Below are 22308 nucleotides of genomic sequence, written 5' to 3'. Positions count from 1 at the left end.
AAGAATCTACATCTCATGTATATATATATACACGATCGTCAGTTTCCACCAGGCCGCCGGATTAAAATAAACAACAGGCGAGAATCTTCAATATATATGATCATGAGGAGGGAAAAAAGAATTCCATATCGAAGAATATTATATTAAATCAACAGACAAAATCATGTTTGTTATTTAATGTGGGTTGATGCTATTATACTCGTAGAACGTCTCATTAATTAATGTAAATCTGATTAACATCACCACGCATATATCATTAGCAATTAACAAGTACACATGACATGCATATATATATATATATATGTTTAATTTGGTTTTTCCCCATATATATATATATATATATGTATGATCTGCAAATAAATAAGCTGTTCTTTTATCCGGCCATGTCGTCTTGATATTGAAAGTAATTTAAGAGAGAGAAAAAAAGAAAGAGAAGAGAGAGAGAACAGAAAAAGAAAATAAAAGGGAGAAAGGAAAGAAACAGTAATTTTAAACTTTCATTGCTCTAACTTAATTAATACTGGGAGATTACACATACATAAACGTTTACTTCACAGGTAAATATATTTAAGTAGTACTGATGCTGAAAGGAAATAATTAAACAGAGCACATGACATTGACGCTAAAATAAGCCTGCAACCTCATCCAAATGGCCGATCACTAACAGAGACATGCGGAGGCGGCTTAATTAAGATATTTTTTTAAACGACCAGCTGCATATATATTTATATATATATATATATATATATATGTTTTGTATACAATATAGAAGTAATTCTGTGAATTGTGGCGTTTTGATTTCTTATAATCTGCGCCTTGGTTCCACTTTCACAGTAAGAGGGTTTGCCATTTCACACGACAGCTTTAACACCTCGCTGAGATCCACCGGGTTGTGATCCGATTGCACCCACTCAAATTCATTCAACAAAGTTGCCACCCAAAAGGTCACCGTTGTCAAACCCAATGCCTTTCCGGGGCATGTCCTACGACCCGATCCGAATGGTGCAAGCCTGAGGTCGGACCCCAGCACAGAGAACTCCACGTCAGTAGCATCAGTGCACACGAACCTCTCTGGCATAAACTCTAGTGGGTCCGTCCACAGCTGTGGGTCTCTTGTTATTGCCCACATATTTACCATGGCTGTGGTCCCTGCAGGCACGTCATATCCATCGACTATAGTATCCGTGACCGAGAGCCGGGCCCACGATAGAAGTGGGCCTGGTGGGTGGAGCCTCAGAACTTCCTTCACGACCGCCGGCAGGTAAACCATTGATTGGATGTCTGATTCGTTCAACGGCCGCGATCTTCCGACGACCCTATCGAGCTCTTCATGCACTTTTAATTGGATGTGAGGGTGGAGTACCATTCTCGCTAGTATCCACTCTATCAAAACCGCCACAGTATCAGTTCCTCTGAATATCATCTCCTGTATTAATTAAGAAAACACCATTAAGCAACTGATTATTAGCACTATTCAATAACAAGTACCATATGTGTGTGTCTTTTTTTTTTTTTTGAAAGAATATGTGTGTGTCTTTAAGTGAGTGAAGCTTTACCTCCATATAGAAGCCACACTGTTTTAGCTTCTATAACATATGAACGTTTCTTTTCATATCATATCTTACATGCATGCCTTTCTTTTTCCTCAGCAAACATACATATTATTTTATAGGTAGGGAACAGAAAATATGCAGATAGAATTGTATACGCATGTTTGTTTTTGTAATAGGCCAGTCTTTTGCTTACCCAAAGCACGGCGACCATATCCTGGTCCGATAATTTATCAGGCCCTTGAAGAGAGAGAAGAACATCCACAAAAGCATGGTTTCTTTGGCCAGTTTGGGCTCTATGCTCTTGGATAATCCGGTTCACAAACTGGTTCACTTTAGGAGTCAGTCTAGAGCATCTGAACCTGATTTTCTGAAGGTCGAGCCCTGCAAGCCAAGGAAGGTGGTCCGACATGTTGAGCTTCCCCAGCAGCTCGTAACCTTCTTGCACAAGCTGACCCAGTACGTTGCTTTCGCTGTTCGATGGCTCGAGCTGATAGTTTCGTCCGAACACCGAGCACATCATGTTGTTAAGCGAAGCTCGCTTCAGTATCTGGCGGACAGAGAACTCTCGGCCGGGACGACATGCAATCTTGGATACCATTTGAGCTGCGATTTCGAACCTCTGAGACTCTGAAGCGTTGATTTGTTTGGGGCAGAAGAGATGAGTGGCAGCGATTCTCCTCAGTGTTCGCCAGTAAACTCCGTAAGGAGCGAAGCCAATAGCTCTGTTGAACATTAGCCTGTACGCAGACTCTTTCACCGGACGATCGGCGAAGACTGAGCTGTTGAGGATCTCTTTAGCTACATCGGGGTTGCATGTTATGATGAAGCGGGTTTCCCCAAGACTATAAGCCATGAGCCGCTTAGCTCCAAGCAACTCGGCAGCTGCAGCGAGCTTGTGGTGAGCCAGGTTAGCCATAAGGTTCACGCTTCCCAGCACCGGGAACCCTCGTGGCCCTGGTATTTTCTTCGCTTTGGTCTTATTTGATATTTTCCACCAATATTTTCCCCATGCAGGACCTCCGGGGTAAGCCCAGTAGCACAAAGCCAAGGCCAGCCAAGCCATGCAGATAAAAACGAAAAGAAAAAGGGTGTTTGGGGAAGAGAAAGCTTTGCATTTGGAAGCGAGAGCCAAAACCCACAAGGTATCAACCTGTGTTTTCATGGTGGAAATTGGAGACAGAGATTTAAGACAGACCAAGAAATATGTGCGCGTTTCCTTATTTGGGTTAAACCATGAAGTAGTCGTTTGGTTTATATAGAGTGTCAAAGGAACGGTTCGGGATCTCAAGTGTAACCGTTAAAGTAACGGGTGAGTTACTGACCACATAACGGAAGAAAAAAAAAATTATGGCAATTATGGAAATAACGGCGTGCGCCGCCCTGGCCTTGTAACGGAAAGGAAGTGGTCTCGGGCCCCCACGCTTATTTAAAACGCGTGGTATATACCTTATCGCTTTGATGAGAGAATTAAAGACCAATATGAGGAGCCCTCCTAAGCTAATAAAATCTAAATTGGGTCCTTCAACTACCTTTATGAAAGCATCTAATCTCCATAAATATCCTCTTACTTCTTAAATAGATTTAAATATGTCCAATTGGACAAATAAGAAAATGACACTTAAAATAGATTATACAACTCTGATGACAGTGACTATTTAAATAAGAATAGTATTACGTATACTTAAAGGTTTACTTACATTTTTATTTAAGATTCATTTTGTTAGTTTTCTTTTGAAATTTAAATTTTAAATTTTAAATTTTATGATTTTTAATGTATCAATAACTGACATATAGAGAAGTAAGTTTTTTATAAATTTTTCTTAAGTATATTTAATATTTTCCTTAAATAACTAGGAAAATATATAAAGAAGGAGAAGAAGAATAAGAAAAGAGGAAGGACTAAAGGAATGGTGATCATGGTCCATGCGACCATATGCTATATATATAGCATGGATGAAACTGGAACTTTTACTTGGGCGGGTTAAACACAATCTTTAAATAAAATCTAAAAAAATGAGAATTTTAACTAATGATTTATGTCGAATATCATGCATGTATCATGTATGTTAGTATTGCTTATATACAAACGTTAGTGTGATACTGTTGTATTAATAGAAAGAGTACGTAAAAGATAAAATATTATATAAAGGTTAGGAAAATGCTAGTCTGCTCCATCAATACCACACGACCTTATCGCTTGACGTGGCATGCCATGTGGTTAGTAATTAAAAAAAGAAGAAGAGAAACACGAAATGAAAAATGAAACCGAACTCTTCTTTTGTCAAATGAGAAAAGAAACTGAGCTCATTCAAAATCCTAAACTGAGCTCTTGGTGACGAGCGAGTGATTGCCAAACACAAAAACAAAACAAAAAGGACCTAGGACTATGATTTACAAAGAATGTTTTTTGCTTTTTTGATCAGAGAAGATTAGAGAGAGATAGAGATAGAGAGATCAAAATCCAAATTTGGTGTTGGAGGTTTTAAGAGTGAGTTGTACTTAAGAGTGACCCTCGACGGCTTGAAGGAGCTTCTGATACTCTGAGAGAGAGAAAGAACAAGCGCATGTTGGGTAATGGGGTTTCAGAGATCCTTCTCCGACTCGATTTTGTCCTTTTTCTTCTTCTTTTTTAATAATTATGTGACATGACACGAGGGATAAGGTTGAGCAGTTAAGAGGGAGCATCACAGTAGCACATGAACCCTAAAAGTTATTACAAGAAATGTAAAGATATGAATCTCAGGTTAACACTTAGGTAATAATAGAAAAGAATATCTAATGACCTACCAGGATTTTTTATTACTTATTATTGATTTTGAACAATTCATACTCTAAGGGCATGCATGGATAATAATATGAGATGAGAAAATATGATAATTTTATAAATAGTAATGAAATTATTTGAATTAAGATGGAGGGAGCAACACAATAGCATATTAGCATGGCCCTAAAGGTTATTACAAAAAAAGTAAAGACATGAATCTCGGGTAAACAGTTAGATAATAATAGAAAATAGATCATCTAACTACCAACAAGGATTTTTTAACGCTTATTATTGATGTCGTACATGCTCTAGGGGCATGCATGGATAATGAGATGAGATTGGAAAATATGATATTATTTCTGTGAATAGTATGTGAAATGGTTTGAGTTAGTTGTTTTATTATGTTTAGAAAAAAGAGAAAAAAATTAAATAAAAATATTATAAAGTTAAAAAATTATTTGAATATAAATTTTTAATAGAATCTTTGTTTTAAAATAAAAAAAAGTTATATTATTTTTTATGTTTTGTTTGAAAATTTTAAAAAATTGTATAGATTAATTTTATATTTGGATAATAATTACGTAATGAGTAGATGGAAAAGTTAAAAAATTAAAATTTAAAAATATTTTATTTTTAAAAGATATTTGTAAAGTAAATTATGAGAAATTTTAAAATAAGATAAGAACTTTCATCTCTGTTGCCAAACAAGGCCGCTTCGTGAAGCATTAAAAAACGAAAGGCACGTAGCACGGATTCAATAAGTAGGCCAGAATTTAGAAAGTCAAAACATATAACGTATCAAAGGAATGATAATTTACGAAACGATCTAATGAAAATAAGTATGAATTAAACTCCTTACGATTAACATGAATTATTTTCCTTTCCTAGTTGACAAATTGATTGCCAAACAAGGTCTAAATTACTTGCTTCTTTAAGCGTTGAAAAATGGAAGACACATTGCATGGGTTCAATAAGTACGCCAGGATTTAGAAAGTCAAAACATACTAATTTATCAAAGGAATGATAATTTACAAAACCACACAATGAAAATAAGTATGAAAATCCTTAAGATTAGCATGAATTATTTTCCTTAATTTCCTAGTTGACCTACTAGAGTAAGATTTTTCTTTATATTGGTAAGACAAATCGGTGATGTGAGAAAGCTATATATATTAAAAAAATAAGTATAATTATAATTGTTTTTAAAAAAATATTCGACTTGATTTTTGAAAAAATGAATTAGCTTAATCCCCGAAGTTAACAAGCACGCACATAAACTGGAGAGTAGCTTTTGGGCGAGGATTTTAAGTAAGTAAAAACATGAAACGAGTGGTGAGGTTCGGAACACAGTACACACGCGTCCGGACAAGAGGCATGCAGGAGGGTGATGGGTATCGTGTCCGTGTCCCTTCCTCCCTGCCAATTGGTACTTTGTAAAAGTCATCCCCAAAGCACAGCGCAGTGATCCCCCGGCGCGGGGGCCCCCCGCCTGTCTCATTTTACTTCTCCAAATGTGTGACAAGTGAGCTTTCCCGCGGACCGAAGCACCTGCATGATTACTTTTTTAATTTCTTAGATCTGCAAATTCGTATCGAAGCCGACGTCTCATTAGCCTTTGTCTCCATCAAAGTTCCCTTCGTTTTAGGGTCTAATTGTCATCACAATGTCTGAATCAAGTACTACAATATATATAAATATATATATATATATTAACGCCACAGCATACTCCAAAATTTAGGATGACGATGCCACATATATACTTGGGTCCCACTTTTTGTAGCCCTCATTTTTTAGAGTCATCACAATTAATTTAGAGATAAATTAAAGACATGAAAGAGAATGTAATCAGTATAATTTTATATTAATCGCTGCTCATTGAAAGAGTGGCAGACGAGAAGAGGAAGGAGAGAGGATGCATTAATTTACTTTGTTTGAACTAATTATTTTAGATTAATGTTATTCATTATTCTAATTTTTATTATTATTTCATCATTTTATGATGTATTATTAGGTAATTAAAAATTATTTATTATATTTTATTTATAAACTTATCATCTAATACCACATTATAGAATGATAAGAATATGATAAAAATTAAGATGATGAATAGATTTTTTTATTATTTTAACCTTATTTTTTTTTATTTATAAATTGTTCTTATAAAATCCTTCACTTAGGCAAAATTAATTCATATAAATGGGCTTGATGATTTTTATTTGCCGCAACCTTTTGACTGGCTAATAAAACTAGTGCACCTAGCTAGTTCCTTGTATTGAAAGATGTTCACACATTTATTTATTTATTTTTCTTTAGGCATGCTGTAAATGATTCTACTTGAAGACCTTTTCTATCTGGGACTAGTCATGGCGCTCCTTCTCCTTGATGAAGCATTTTTTTTAATACTAGTTCATATTTTATAATATAATTTTTCTATGCATAAGTCACTATTCATCCCACACCCCTATACCTGATAGTTTTTTTTTTTAGAGTATGTGATGTTTTTCATAAGGTGTATGCACGAGGTGTGGATTAGTGAATAATGATTGATGAGAATAATTATTCTTTAAAATATTGAACATTAATTTGGTCCTACTTTTTAATCATTCCAAACTTTGTTAATGGAACATTAATAATTAATTATATTCAAATGTCTCATTAATGCTACACTCAAATAAAAGATCAGCCAAGCTAGCTAGGCTTCGATATTGCTGGCCAGCTAAAATGGCCAAAACTTTACAAATTTTAATTAGGACAAAAAGGCATGCATCATGTGCCATAGAGTTCGTAACGCCATAGAACAAATTCACAGAAAAAAAAAAAAAGCAGCACTGAGACCTATTTCTCATGTGTGCATGTATTGGCATGCATGCCCTTAAAGATGAGGAATATAGAGATCAGAATACAAGTATCATTCAAAACATCGTTCAGAAGATTAGTACTCATTCGGTAGTACCAATGCAAACGTAATCGGATAACATGAGTACACTTTAATCACTCGTTAAAAAAAACTAAGATACGTTTCTATGGAGACATATATAGGTGACGAATCCCGAAAGCAAAATCGTCTGGCATGCATAGGCCGCTAGCTGCCAACAGTACTCTTCAATAAAATAAGTGCAAGTGCTACGAGAGAATCAAATACTTCTTAATTATTTGCTTATTGGTTTTATTATATATATGCATGTGGATTGATCGAGCTAGCAACATTAATTATATATGCATGATTAATTCAAGTCTTAATTCCCAGTTGGCATAACAGGCTCGAGAGATAAAACATATGACAATGTTGTTTTTCACCTTGATTTATATTATTTTTAGTCATACCAACAGGCCGTGTTGCACTATAGATATTTTAAGTATTTTTATTTATTTAAATGATAATTATAAGAAATCATTTAATTAAATACTATGCCACATTAACAGTATGATTGAGAACGACAAATTTAATACAAAGATCAGTAGCAATATTAGATTTATTAAACGTATACATGTAACATCACTTGTTTAATTAATTATTTCATTATATATGCAAATTGTAGTCTAAGCTATGCTAGTAGCTAGCTATAATATTCCAATGGTGCATATTATATATAATATCTTAAAACTATAAATTAAAGCACGACCACAAACACACAGAATCTATACTGTGTACTGCTTTGGTGACATAAAAACAATGAATATGTACTTGTTTTAGCTTCCGATTCTTTCTTGTATGAGAAACTAGCTTGTACTGAACATGCATGCTGGAGTACTGGTTGCTTTCTTCAGCTTTGAATTCATGAATATGGTCTTACAATTTGCACAAATTGATGATGTTTCACCTTTCCAAATCATTCTAATTTTACCAATGTTTGACGATTTTTTTTTTTTATGAGAAATTGACGTTATTCATTTATTAGAGAAGAGTTATATTTATGATCGGATACAAATAGGAAAATTCCAGGATTTTATAACCTCTATAGACAAAATATTCAAGAGATGATCTTCTTTTTTTTTTTTTTTTTTTTTTAAAACTAAACAAAAGGAAACAACAATGAAAGCAAAAACATAGATATGAAAATGACGGAGTAGATCTAAACTGTAACCACTACAAGAAAATGAGCATTTGTGATTAATTATTTACAATGAAAACAGACTCATTTTGACTGAAAATAATCATATTTACAAGAAATAACTGGTCACAGATAATTAATTTTCTTGTAGTGAATGTCGATGATTATGACAAAGTGCATAAATTTTGCGCATATATATATATATATGTTTACTACTCCATTAATTTTTATTCATGTATGTGCATATTCAATTAATTTTGAGAAGTATTGAAATTACATAGAAATTATGTCTGGACTCTGGATTCAGAAACTTTGCTGACTACATACATACGTACATATATATATATATATATATATATATCCACCTTTATTTAATTTCATTAGTCCAGGAACTTTCATGGTTACTTCTCCTTTGCTAGCTCTGTGCATGCAGCTTGCTGATTGAAGATACATACATACATACATAAATACATATATATATATATATATATTGTGTTGGTCATTTTGATATTTTACAATTAAATTAACATTAATTAATGTTGCGTGCTGGCCACATGTATGGCGTAAACTCAACTGAGAATCTTGAATCAAGCTTTCAATTGGTGAGAAAATATACACTAATTTATTAAAGAGCAGTACTACGTACGAGTATTTGAGTTGACAAATAAATCTAATCTAATATAGTAATATATGCACGACTGTGAAAGCATTATTTATAATTTCTATGGAGCTCCATGCATGTCATCTTTTTCTCCATGATTTTGACTTAATTTTTATAACCTAATTTCCAAATATTAATACTAGGATTTTATATATAATATATATTTTCCGAATCATGTATGTAATTAATTGCATGCATGGGTTTTTTGAGGGAAGGGAAAATATCCTATAATATCGTCCGTGCGTGTGGATATAAGTACTAATTAATGAGAATTAATTCAAACATTTATTTATGGTAATTTTTTTTTTTTAATTTCCTCATGACTTGGACATGAATATTAATGTACGACGGATGGATGTAATAAACTCGCATGCATATCCTGATGATCAAGTACTTGGACATGAATATTTCCTGTACAATGGTTATTTGATAGTTTCTTAATTGTGGCAGTGATTACCACATACATTGCTGTTACATTTTTCCAGTTATAATATAGAATTTTCCATCTTTTCCCGGTCCAATAAAATACAGGACAGATATTAAAGTTCTACTTTCTTATAACATTCAAGCAGGACAGATACTAAAGTTCTACTTTCTTATAACATTCAAGGGCTAGTATGTTGGTTAAGATTTCCAAGTATGGAATGAACATCCAAATCTTAATAAATACCATTGCAAACATCATGTCCAATGCAACATGCATTCAAGGGATAAAAGCAAATGATAGAAAGTTGAATCTCATTAATCTCAAATCTCTGCTTGGATGAGGATAGAAAATTCCCAGCTTAACCCAGCCAATCAGAACAATTAGACATAGTCCAGTTGGAGTCTGAACTTTTCTTGTCGGTACAATTACTCAAAATTTTGAACTGTATCTACGGATTCAGGCCAGAATGAGTCCAAAAGAATTTTTTTCTATTTAAGAGTTTCATATGTATAAACTTTTTACACCACTTGCAGTCTGTTTGCAATAACTATCCATCCTTTTGGTACATTACAATTATAATGCCTAAATTTAAACATGTTTCAACATATATGTCATAATATTAGAAAGAAAATGACATCACACATCAATCTGTTGCACTCTTACTAGCGTTAAAGTCCTGTTGTTAACTTTTGATATCATACATCAAAATGATCACAACCCCTAGTGTCATAGGATCCTGTTGTAACTTTGAACCTAAGTCACTCTTACTATCAATTAAATTGAAAATATGTATTCAGGGATTTATAAAATTGAAAAAAGAAATTACAGAATCTGTCCCTAAACAGATTCAAGTGATAAACAATGTAAAGGGAAACTGTAGCACCAATGTTGGATGCTTCATAGCAGCATAAAAATTACAAATTGTAAACAGCACAGTACTACAATCCGTACAGAAACTCAATACCAAAAGAAAAAAGAACAACAACAACAATAGATGCACAAAACCATTTCCCAAGGTCTCTTTTTCTTGGTCCTCCACGCACCACTCAGAAAAATTAGGAAATATGATAAAATAAGATGCATTTCTAAAAGGTTTAAAAAGTAGCATACCGAGATCATTCTGCTGATTACTCTCATCAATATCCTTAAAGCAAACATTATACAAGGAGGACCACATATCCTACATATTCCTCGTAGAAACATTATACAAGGAAGACCATATCAAAGAAAAAAAAAATTGTTAAACAGAATATAAATTGAGTATACCGTCTACTGGGAAATGGCAAGCCAAATCTATTAACAAGGAAGTTGAGAGGGGTGGTCGTGGTGGTTGCTTGGCGTGGAGTGGTGGCTCGGGAGGAGCACGGTGGCGCTGGGGAGAGCTGGTGACCGTGGGTTGCGAACAGAGCTGGGGAGAGAGGGAGGGCCTCGGGCTGCAGGCCTGGGCATGGAGGAGAAGGGGGCTCTGACAGAGAACTAGCGACGGCGTCGACGTGTGGGTGGTGGCGAACGGCGCCCCTAGTGGCGGCGATATAGAGAAATCCGAGAGAGAGAGAGCTGAGGCCAGATTAGGGCTGGAGGAAAGAGATCGGCAGAGGGGTGGGGGAGATGGAGGGGGTGGCCGTCGAGGTGAGGTGGCGGTGGCGTGGTGGTGGTGGCGACTGCCTGTGCTTACCGGCGTGGGTTGTGCTCGAGAAGAAAGAACGTGGGAGAGAGAAGGGGAGGGAGGGGGGAAGGGCTAGAGGGAAATGAATGGAGAAGAGGCGGGCATTTTAATTTAACTAGCTTTTTTCGACGTCTTAATCTCGCTGCAAACCCCAAAATCCTCGCCGCAAATAAAAAAAGGCATTAGCAACAAAAATAATATCGCTCGAAATACTATTTGCGACGGCAAAAAATCGCCGCAAAAAACACTTACAATGCATTCGACAGGTTCAATTTTAATGCTGAATTCCGCAGCGAAATTTAAATTTGGTGCAAATAAGTAGTATTTCTAATTATCTTTTGCGGCGATTTTAAAAAACGCTGGAAATAATCTATTTTGGCGATTTTTAAACATAAAAAATCGCTGCAAATGACTACTTTCACAATCACAGCGATTAACTAACCGTCACAAAAAATTAGTTACTTTTTCCGGCGAAATGTTCATCACAAAAAGTCACAATTCGTTGCAAAAGACCGATTGAGTATTTGTGGCGAATTTCTCTGTCGTAAAAAGTGAAAAAATCGCCGCAAAAGACCATTTTCCAACTTGATGTAAAAAAACTGCGATGATGTAAAAAATCGCTGCAATAAAGGCTTTTTGCAGCGATTTTATTTCCAACAAATAAAAAATCGCCTCAAAAAGCCTTATTTCTTGTAGTGTGGTGTGAAAGTGTTATATATATTTAACTTAATTTAATTTACAAACGGAGCACTATCTGTTTGATTGAATAAATTAATAATCTGATCACGAATTAATTACATACATCGAATTGATGGCTGATGGTCTATACATATGCATGCTTATAATTATTTTTTCGAAAGATAGATTTGATGCGGAGTCGAAAGATTCATGTTTCATGAGTGATTTAATTATGTTCAACTTGAAAGCTTACAAAAGTTTCCCGGCCACCATTTGCATATATGAAATCATGTTAACGTACTCTATCTCCACTCCATTATATATCTCTTAGTTTTTCTTCATATCTAATTCTATATATTAATTAAATTGTTGGTCATGCATGACGAAACGACTACTCGCAGCTAGCTAATGGCATATATACATGACACACACATATTGGCCTGATTAATGCAAATCACTCAATTCATGTTGGACCACTAGATCAAATTTCAAAAGAAGATCGAATAAAAAAAAATTCATGGAAGTGATAATTAACCAGGTTGATTTTTTTTTATTGTTACCGAGTCAAGTTTATTACCACTTTGAGTCAAGGACAAGCTGCTTTATTCATGTGAATTAGCTAGGTCTTTAATTAATCTTTGACACTGCATAATGGCCGTATATAGTGGACTCTAAAATAAACATATATATTCTAATTTGTCTACGAATTATGCTGTATTTTCAGAGGATATGATCGTCTGCTTAAGAACTGTTGTTCTTCATTTATTATTATTTTTTTTTATCCACAATCACACGTGTTAATATGATACATTTTAAGTGACTGTCTACTTAAATGCATGGTAGCTATATATATAAAATCCCTTAAAATATTATATATTAATAAATATAACTTGAAATAACAAAATCATGTAAGACATCATGAGAGATCAGAATATATAAGAATATTGTTCGTTTTTAATTAATTACCAGCTTGGTAAAAGTACTTTTTATTCCACACAAGAACAAAGGTAGTACTACTGTATATCATTAATTACTAGATAGGCCCTTAAGCTCAGTGGAGGCGCCACGCAAATTCATTTCATGCTTATAGTTTATTATCTTAATATATATATATATCTTTCAAAATCGCTAATCATTATTGGCTCAATGTTGAATGGCTGCAAAAAGTTTCCTTATTATTAATGGTGAAAACAGACATCGATCTAGAAAAATGGCCGGCGACTGGTCAACAACTCTTTTTAGTCGACCATATACTTACAACTTTTTAGTCGACCATATACTTACAAGGTCTTCCTCATGATCTACTACTACTTATAATTATTATTTATGTTTAATGGTACACTTGCTTTGAAAAATGACCTCAAATTTTCTTGATCAGAGCTGCTAGCTATTCCCACACTAGTCTTCCACCAATATTCACTCACTAAACTGTTGGCATATATGCCAATTAAGCAAAGGTGTATCTATATATATATCTTTGCTTTCGGGGTTGCCTTCTCCGATCATTAAATAACACTCATGCATATTGCCAAACTTTGACCATCTTGATCATGACGATTCTCATGATATGGGGTTGAAACATGAAATGCATCAGATCTTAACAGTACTAATTGGGAAAGTAGTTTTTTTTTTAGTTGTAATTACCAAATCCCCATATATATGTTCCTTTCTATCGAGAATATGCAAGAAAAGAAGATGCTTTTTTCCACAACTTGAGATTGTTCAGCTAGGAGCACTTCAATTTTTCTTTAGAATTAAATATATATTAATTTATATATCTAATAATATCTCAAGTTGCATATATATGGACCAAATTAATGTTTGACATTGTACCTCAATTTGGTGTATTAATATTGTCAAATATTCTTCGAAAATATATACTCATGCTTCATGATTTTCATGTTGACAATTAAGAGAGATCAGCTGCTAGGTCATGAAAAAAGAAAGTCAAAATTCTAGACCGGCCAGTCAAGCTGCATGGGGAGATTAATCAGAACAGCTAGCTAGCTACCTCAACGTACTACTTTAAGAATCAGGGTTTTAATTCCTTATATATTTTCTTTTCCTTTGGATTCCAGTAATTAGACTAAAGGAAAGAAGTACGTAGGACAACGAAGACCAGAAATGGAGACGCGCGTACGATTTGAATTGATTGAGAAATCTCAATTCAAAAGGCGAAGTAATTAAAGCTGATCATGATCATCAAAGAATATGCAGAATCAATTTTGTTGAGGGGTTAGCAATTTTTCTACCTTATAACGCGTTTATGCAAAATAAAAAGAGATAAAATCATGAAAATATAACTATATATAAAATTATATCTCGATATATAATTTGCTACATATACGTTGAATTAAAATTTTAAAAACATAATTTAATAGATATTTTATATTTCTGACGACAATAATATTTCATGCAATAAATATTCATCCATTATTAATTTTGAAATAAAATATTTAGAACATCGTGTTTGCTTCATAAAAACTATCAAGTGATATTTTAAAAAGTCCATCTTTTATTCTAATATGTAAGTTAGTTTATCAAGTTTAGTATAAAATCTATATATTTTCTTGTCATATTAAGCATATAATGTTATAATTGAGACCTTAAATAAATTTTTTCTTACCAATTAATGAAATTTAGAGTATAAAGCCTCTCAACTATTTTTAATATAGATTATCATCCTTAAATGATTTTTCTTATATTTTCACTTTAGATTTCATATTAAGAAGCATAATATTGTATAATAAAAAATTTTGTGATCCATATTAATAAGTTTATTATTTCTCTCAAACTTAGCTTTAATTTAATTTTAGTGGGGCCACATCCTTCAAAATAGATAATATATTAAAAAAATTTATTCATTATCAATTTTCTCATCATCCTCTCATTATTTTATGATGTAGTATTAAATAATAGGTTTACAAGTGAAATATAATAAATAATTTCCAATCATCCAATACTACATGATCGTAAAATGACAAAAAGATGATGAGTATCATTACCAAAAGATATTAGCCTGAGTTGCTACTATTACTAAACATATAAATGAGATAAAAATATTATAATAGTCCATACAGTTTGTTTAAAGGATAGATTGGTCATTGAGTTGTAATATTTTTGCTATGTTTGATTTTTTCTTTTATTGGCATCCTTGTTGGGACGTGTCGACTACTCACAAGGGTAGGGTGCAAAAGTCCTCAAACAATAAGGTAATTGAAGAAAAAATTCTTTCAATTTGGTAGCCCCCGAGGCCACTATGCACTCTCGAGGTCTTCAAACCTAGCAAGTTGGGTAATTCAATGATTGATTCAATTGCTCACTTTGACAACCTCCCATTGGTAAACTGTTCCAAACCTAATATGGTTTAAGCATTAGAAGTAGTTACCTTAGTCCTTTTACCTCCACATTTTCCACAGCTAATCTCGAATTGAATGAAAGATGTTTGGTCGTATCTTATAAAAGATAATTTATAAATTGACGGGAATTGATATGACATGTGATAATATAAATCATTTTCTGTTATAAAGTAAATTTTATGTATTACATGAAATTACGTCACATCAATTTATAAACTTTTTATAAGATTTCTTTGTAGATTTAGTACTTCTCAAACAGAATATGACATTAATGGCTTAGCCACGACCAAAGTTGGCTAGAGTGCCTGCCGGCTGCCACCACCCTTTGCTCACTCCTTTAGATAAAACTTGCATAGTTTTTTAACTTTGATCAGTCACTTTGATTAACTTTTCCCAGGCTCTAGTCAGTGTCCAATTCGGTGGACCAAGTACCAAAACCAAAACTGAGGGCCTCTGAGGTTCTGTAGATTTAACATTGTTTTGGGCCTGATACTATAAATATAAGGCCCATAAATAAATAATTACAGTTATAATTTGTGAAACCAGTCCCCAATTCCTTTTGATCGTGTAGGTTGTATAGAGTCTCTCTCGAAAACTCCGTCTCTGCTGTTCACAAGAAGACTCCGGCGAGCAAGTTTGGGTCCGATTCGAATATGTAAGTTCAATTTGATTCTCTGTTGGGGATTGCTGGCATTCAAGGTTTATAGCACATAGTGTTAGATTTTTTTTTTTTTAAATATATATTATTATTATTGTTCGGAGCTATTTCTGATCTGGGTCTTACTGAATTTTATTTATTTGTGATCAATGCGAGGAATTTTCATTATGTATGATTTATTGAGTTCCCGAGATTCTGGGATTTTATGCTTTATTACTGCTTTATGATTATATGGATTTCTTCAACCCGTTTCTTGGATTTACTTCAAAGTGCAATGTAGTTCTGGAGGTTGATATTGTGGTGTAAATGTTGCGGTTGATGAGTTAAGGCTGCTGGCTATATCTCAAACGAGATTTCTTTATCATACGGATGATACTACATTTTTAGAGTGGTTGAATTTGTTGTGCAGTGATAAAAGATCTATCTGGTTGCATGTCTAATGAACTTCCATGTTTTTAATGTAAGAAACCGATGGCTGGCTGTGGAAATATTATTCATATACTTTCTCCTTTTACTTGAGGATTTTCCACAAATCTATTGAAAAGCCTAGAGTCAGTTTTGGTCTTCTTGTTGTTGTTGTCTAGAATTGAAGTGATGCTTGATGATGGCGAATTAAAATATTATTCAGTACTTTCTCCTTTCAATTACTTATTTTCTACAAATACTACTAAGGTGGCGTTCTTCAATTGGGTGGTTGCTGGAACGTATTGACCACGGATAACCTTAGAAAGTGTGGTTTGTATATAGCTGATTGCTGTGTCATGTGCAAGAAGGATGGTGAATCTGTAAATCATCTCTTTCTACATTTTGAGGTGACAAAGTATTTGTGGAATGAGGTTTTTGGTCAGACATGTTTATATTGGGTGATGCCTAAGGAAGTTGTGGATCTTCTTGCATGTTGGCATGGCTTTGAGGAAAGGAAATGTGTAGCTGCCAAATGGAGAATGATTCCTTTGTGTTTAATGCAGTGTCTTTTGTTGGAAAGGAGTGGGAGGTGTTTTGAAGACAAAGAGCATTCTTTTGAAGATCTTTGGAATTTTTTCTTTTCGTGTTTGTGGGCTAAGATCTTTGCAAGGAATGATGATAATGTACTGAATCTGTTTTAGTTTTCCTGCTTTCTAGAGTGCAGTAGGTATTTCCTTTGTATGCTTCCTATGTACTTGGGTTGTGGCTATTCTTGATAATAAAATTTCTTGTTAATTATATATATAAAAAAAAATCTACAAATATATGGAAAAGTCGAGAGTCAGTTAGATTCTTGTTGTTTTCTAGAGTTAAAAGTGATGCTTGATAATGCCCAATTGGCCCACAATTTTCAGTGTTGATGCCAACAGATTTTGCTTTGAGGACCGATGGTATTTTAGAAGAAAAGTACACTTCACACTCTCAAACTATAAGAATTATGTAATTTTTGCCCAATAACACATTGTATCCTTCAACAATCAAAAACTACACATTGCACTCTCTTTTAATTCTGGTCGTTAATAAAGATAAAAAATAGGCGACATGCCACAATCTTAATGCTCGGGTCTTAATTGCAAAGTGTAGCTATTCCCGATTTCAAAATAACTCTGAATTGCCAAGAACTTGATGCTACTAAGTTTCTTAAATTTCTTCTTCTTCTTCTCTTGGTAGATTGAAAAGAGGACTAGATAGGAGAAATCCATTTGAACATAATTTAAAGCAGCTTGGTATTCCGTTTTCCACATTTTTTGAATTACCCATAATTGTTTTGGTTGTATTATCTTTATAGTGAAGTTGATGATTTTGACATCCGAGGGAAAATAAACATTTTATGATAAATCTTCTGTTATTTAATTCATATTCACATTTTAAGTTCTTTATCTTTTATGTGACAGATACATATTCTAGAGATTTGGGGAGGTCTTTGAAGTAAAACGCATCATGGATTCATCACAGGGTGCTGCAACAGCAGTGACTGGTGGTGGTGGTGGTGGTGGCAATGGGCTGATCTCTCAGGCCAATGATACGGCAGCAGTAAATGCCTTGGACGATCCAAAGCAAAACTTGAATCAGGTCATCAACTCTATCCAGAAAACTTTGGGCCTCCTTCACCAGCTCTACCTTACTGTCTCTTCCTTCAATGCTGCCTCTCAGCTTCCTCTTCTCCAACGCCTGTACCACTCTGCAGTCCTTTCTGTGATCTGTTCTTTTAGTTGTTACTTGGTTTATCAAGAAATTGATTGCTGCAGGTTTATTCTGCAGCAATTCTCTTGTTATGGAGCTTGACAACATGGTTAAAATAGCTGAGAAGTGCAACATCCAGGTTCCTATGGAAGTTCTTAAGTGAGTCTATTCCCATGATTGCCTCTTCTTCATCTGAAATTGTTCTTTATGATGGAATTCAGGCTTTTCCTTATTTTCTGATCCCCGATACTGTACTTCTGCTGTTACTTACCGAAAGATATTATACTTCTGCTGTTAGTTTAATAGATGATGGAAAGAATCCAGACGAATTCACAAGGGATGTCATAAACAGCTGTATTTCCAAAAATCAGATCACGAAAGGCAAAACTGATGCGTTTAAGGTCGCCTTGATATCCTCTGATATGACAGATTTGCATAGTTACTTATTTCCATTTCAATGTTTCAAGTAAGGTTAAGGTTGAGGTATTGGTTTTTGTGCTTGTGTGTGGTTTTATTTTTTCAGGGTTTACGCAGACATCTTTTGGAAGAACTTGAACAAGCATTTCCTGATGAAGTTGAATCATACAGAGAAATACGTGCTGCCTCTGCTGCCTCTGCTGCTGTAAGTTATATTGCATTGGCCCACTAATTTCTCAGAATGGTTGTCTCTACGGATTTTCCTCGATTGGTCCATACCCGTTCTTCAATTGTTTTTTTCTTCCAATCCTCCTCCCCCAAATTTTCTTTCCACCACGCTTATAGATCAGGCCACTCTATTTGGGAAGGGTACCTCTTTAGTTATCAATCTTTTGTTGGTATTATCTTCTGTTGTCACATTGAATGTGAAGCACTGGCACACCTTCCTTAAAAAATAATGGACTGGCTTCTTATTTCCTTCACTCATGAGGGGTGGTTAGTTATTGGTGGTAATGACTTCAAGGAGTTCATGAATGAAATAAGACGCTAAGGCAACTCAACAAATTATCGAAAAAGAAGAATGAAATGATAGGAGCATCTATGTGCATAATCTCGGATGGAGATTGGTAACTGAATGCTTGGCATGAGAAATTTTAACACCCTATTTTTGACTTAATTATTTATTCAAGTTATTAGTCGGTGGTTAAAAGGCATATACCTTAAGGTATATTCTGAAACTGTTTTTATTTATCTTGTAATGTTGTGTATTCTTACCATCTAATGCTAAGAGTTCTCTACATTTCATGCAGGATTTGAAGAAGCTTGCACAAGCACAAAGCATGTTACCAAATGGAGATATGAAGGTCAAATCCGAGCTTTAGGCGCCCATGTCAGTATTATCTTTTGTTATTATTAGTGTCCATCTCTTGGCATGTCTTTGATCTTGTGATTGTTGATAAAAGCCAAATGGATACATGGATAATACAACAGATTTTTTTTTTTTTCTAACTTTCTTGTCAGTACTTGCTGATCTTAAATTTGGGAATGCAATAACTTCAATTTTTTTTACTCACATAACATGTACTTGGGTTTTATAAATTTATTTGCTTGGTTTGGGAATCAACACTTCTCTACCCACGTAACTTGAACACATATGCACGCTTGCGTCATGTTATCTTATGATTATTTTCTGGTGAAAAGATGCAATCGAAGAGTTGAGACAGAAGTAAAACCAAACTCATTGGATAAATTATACTTTTGGAAATAGCTTGATCAGTGGAACAAAAATGGAAAAAGGGTTACGTGATATGTATGCAATACATGATATCTGAGCTTTTTAGTCGGTGTTTGGTGATTTTGTTAGGAGAATTAAAAAATCAATGGCGAAAAACATGGCCATAAGTAGTAGTAAATTTTTGGTGCATTGTGAGGGAATCCTAATTTGGTGGATAGATGTATGATCTTCCCTGAATCCATGCAAATGGCTACATCTATTTGAAAGAAAACCATCTAGAGTTTAGAGGAGAGATATGACTTTGTTATAGCCCTACTAAATATTATGAAGTTCTTGAAGGCTTTTAACTTCTTCGTTGTCGATTAGATGAGTCCTCCCATAGATTATTACGTGATTAAGGAGTTCATACCTATGCATTCACAACACGTGCATAGAAGCACGCATCTGCTGATGGGAGTTTCTTCCTACTGCTACAATTCCTTTCATCTTACCTTTCCATCATGAGTTGACTTTCTCCTCTTGTTTTCAAAACCTTTCCTATTCGCTTTGGACTTTATTTTACTCAGAGATTCTACCTGAACGTAAGGTAGAGAAGCTACACTTATAGGACTGAAAACTTCTAAGATCCTGGATTTAGTCATTCTTACCATTATCAAATTTTAGTGTTGGACACTTTGTCTGGAGTGTTAAATTCTTATATTTGAATATACGTGTTTCATATTGATGCAATGGCTGACCAAAGGATTCCATTTCACCATAGGAATATACTGTCATACATATGTTTGGAAATTGAAGTGGTAGGGCAATTCATTAAGACCATAACTCCCACCACTGTGAATTCCCACCTGACTCATCCGGTAAACAACTGCACTCTAAACTGTGCCGATCTCCTGGTGATGCTTGGGAACCATCCATGGGTTGTGCGATGTTCTGAATGCCAGTTTCGTCCACAGTGCACTCAGCATGTCTGCAGTTAACATCGCCCAGAAGCATGTTGGTTTTCTGGTCGGCACTTTCTGATAGAATTCTGGGAGTTTCTTTTGATTCAAACATAGGATCTCTTCCTTTCTCGTTCCCATGCCCCTTACCCAGCTGTTTTTTCAGTTTCTGCAACTTTTGTAAACCTCAAAACAAACTTAATCAGCGACTTCTTTAGTTAACTAGTTATTTTCTGAAGACTCGTTTAGTCAACTAGGGATATAAATGATACCTGGAGTAGGAGTTCCCGGTTCTCTCTTTGTAATGACTCGAAGTTGGAAGCTAGACTATCATAACTAGCTTTTAATATGCAGCAGTTCCGCTCGACCTGCTTAGTCTTCAATCTAGCCCTCCGGTTCTGGAACCATATACCAACCTGGCGAGGTCGCAGTCCAAGCTCGTTAGCTAGCTGGTGTTTTATCTGAGCCTCTGGTCTTGACTCTGCCTCGAACATAACTTCCAGCGACTTGATTTGTTGTTCATTAAATCTTCTCATGTTCTTGTTCATCGTCATGCTTGTCAGTGTGTTTCAAGATTCAAGTTTTGTTGCTGTTTCGGAAAGATTTCAGACTTTGGAAGAGAGAGAGAGAGAGAGAGAGAGAGAAAGCAGGTGAAGAAGTGTCAGTGTGGGCCTGATGCTGGTCTTTGCTAGGAGAATTATCTCCAAGCACTCGAGTAACATCATAGTGAGGTAGAAAGTGATGTAGCAATGATCAGTGTGTATTTTATGACTCTTTATCGATGGATTTTATTGTTCGGGCGATGTGGTACACCTTAAAAATGATCTTATAAATCTATTAAAATATGATTAAATTTAGGATGAAGAACATCATCTATCTTCAGAGCAAGGACACCTCCAAATGCTTCCTAGTAATTATTATACTCAACTGGAAAATTAACCTGAAATGCTATTTTTTTACGTGGGAATATTACAACAAGAACTCTCACTTGGGGTCTTAGTTCTTCCGCGATTGAAGATATCAGACAGACATACAAATCTAAACAAATACATTATACATTGCATTTGACAGGCTTCATCAGCAAGTGCAGTGCATAAAATAAACAATCTTTGTCCTCTTCGGCTCCTGCAACGTTTCATTGCCTCCCACGTTGCTCTAAAGTAACTTTCGAAAATCAGGACAAAGTCATCCACAGGCTGCTGTCCCTACCTAACCAATGCCATTGCACCACCAGGCTCTTATGTCCGCCCATGGGTCCACCGGCCCACGTGGTTTTATCTCCAAATTGTAACAAATGTTTAACTTTCTCTGTCATAACGTGGCACGTTAGCTTCAAAAGATGCTCTCTTGAGAGAAAGTATTACAGTTATAATTTTTTTTTAATAAAAATAAATTTATATATTAGCGTGATTTGATTTTATGTAATTTATTAGACTAATTTTATAATAAGAATAATATTATAATTTAACTTATTATATCTAACTATTTTAATTTATAAAATATTTTTATAATTAAAACATTTATCTTTCACAGAATATTACTTTGCTTTGGATCCTTTTCTGATAAGAAATATAGTCTGCTCAACAAAAACTTAAAGAAGATTGGTTTAATATTTACAATAAACCAATTTTTAAAATTGGATTATAAATTAATGCAGGTTTAATCAAGTGTCTATACATTTTTTTATTATAAGATGCTTGATTCGTAAAAATTTATATTTTCTAGTTAAATTATGACAAATCACTAGCAACAA

General features: G+C 34.4%; 3 protein-coding genes across 4 annotated transcripts; 1 reads left to right on the top strand and 2 right to left on the bottom strand.

The window, feature by feature from the left end:
* Window positions 1-473: 473 nt before the first annotated feature.
* On the bottom strand, window positions 474-2766 carry LOC108986127 (cytochrome P450 78A3-like). Its single transcript, XM_018958651.2, has 2 exons — window positions 1747-2766; window positions 474-1426 (listed from the first exon to the last, which is right to left on the bottom strand). The coding sequence occupies exons 1-2, from the start codon at window positions 2713-2715 to the stop codon at window positions 803-805; spliced, it is 1593 nt and encodes a 530-aa protein (XP_018814196.1). The 5' UTR covers window positions 2716-2766; the 3' UTR covers window positions 474-802.
* Window positions 2767-15708: 12942 nt separating this feature from the next.
* Window positions 15709-19451, top strand: LOC108986124 (mediator of RNA polymerase II transcription subunit 10b-like). Its single transcript, XM_018958647.2, has 6 exons — window positions 15709-15815; window positions 17678-17956; window positions 18045-18125; window positions 18265-18367; window positions 18490-18588; window positions 19193-19451. The coding sequence occupies exons 2-6, from the start codon at window positions 17724-17726 to the stop codon at window positions 19262-19264; spliced, it is 588 nt and encodes a 195-aa protein (XP_018814192.1). The 5' UTR covers window positions 15709-15815; window positions 17678-17723; the 3' UTR covers window positions 19265-19451.
* An 886-nt stretch (window positions 19452-20337) lies between these two features.
* LOC108986125 (homeobox-leucine zipper protein ATHB-7-like) lies at window positions 20338-21326 on the bottom strand. 2 transcript variants are annotated; one of them, XM_018958649.2, is made up of 2 exons: window positions 20828-21326; window positions 20338-20724 (listed from the first exon to the last, which is right to left on the bottom strand). In XM_018958649.2, exons 1-2 carry the CDS (start codon window positions 21107-21109, stop codon window positions 20428-20430), a joined length of 579 nt encoding a protein of 192 aa, XP_018814194.1. In that variant the 5' UTR covers window positions 21110-21326; the 3' UTR covers window positions 20338-20427. The 2 variants fall into 2 exon arrangements, with proteins under 2 accessions (XP_018814194.1, XP_018814193.1); XM_018958648.2 differs by having other exon boundaries at window positions 20338-20730; window positions 20828-21322.
* Window positions 21327-22308: the final 982 nt, after the last annotated feature.

The sequence above is a fragment of the Juglans regia genome, chromosome 2 (assembly GCF_001411555.2).
Source record: "Juglans regia cultivar Chandler chromosome 2, Walnut 2.0, whole genome shotgun sequence".
Lineage (NCBI taxonomy): Eukaryota > Viridiplantae > Streptophyta > Magnoliopsida > Fagales > Juglandaceae > Juglans > Juglans regia.
Note: the sequence above shows the minus strand (reverse complement) of the source record. Positions and strands in the feature narration are given on the sequence as shown.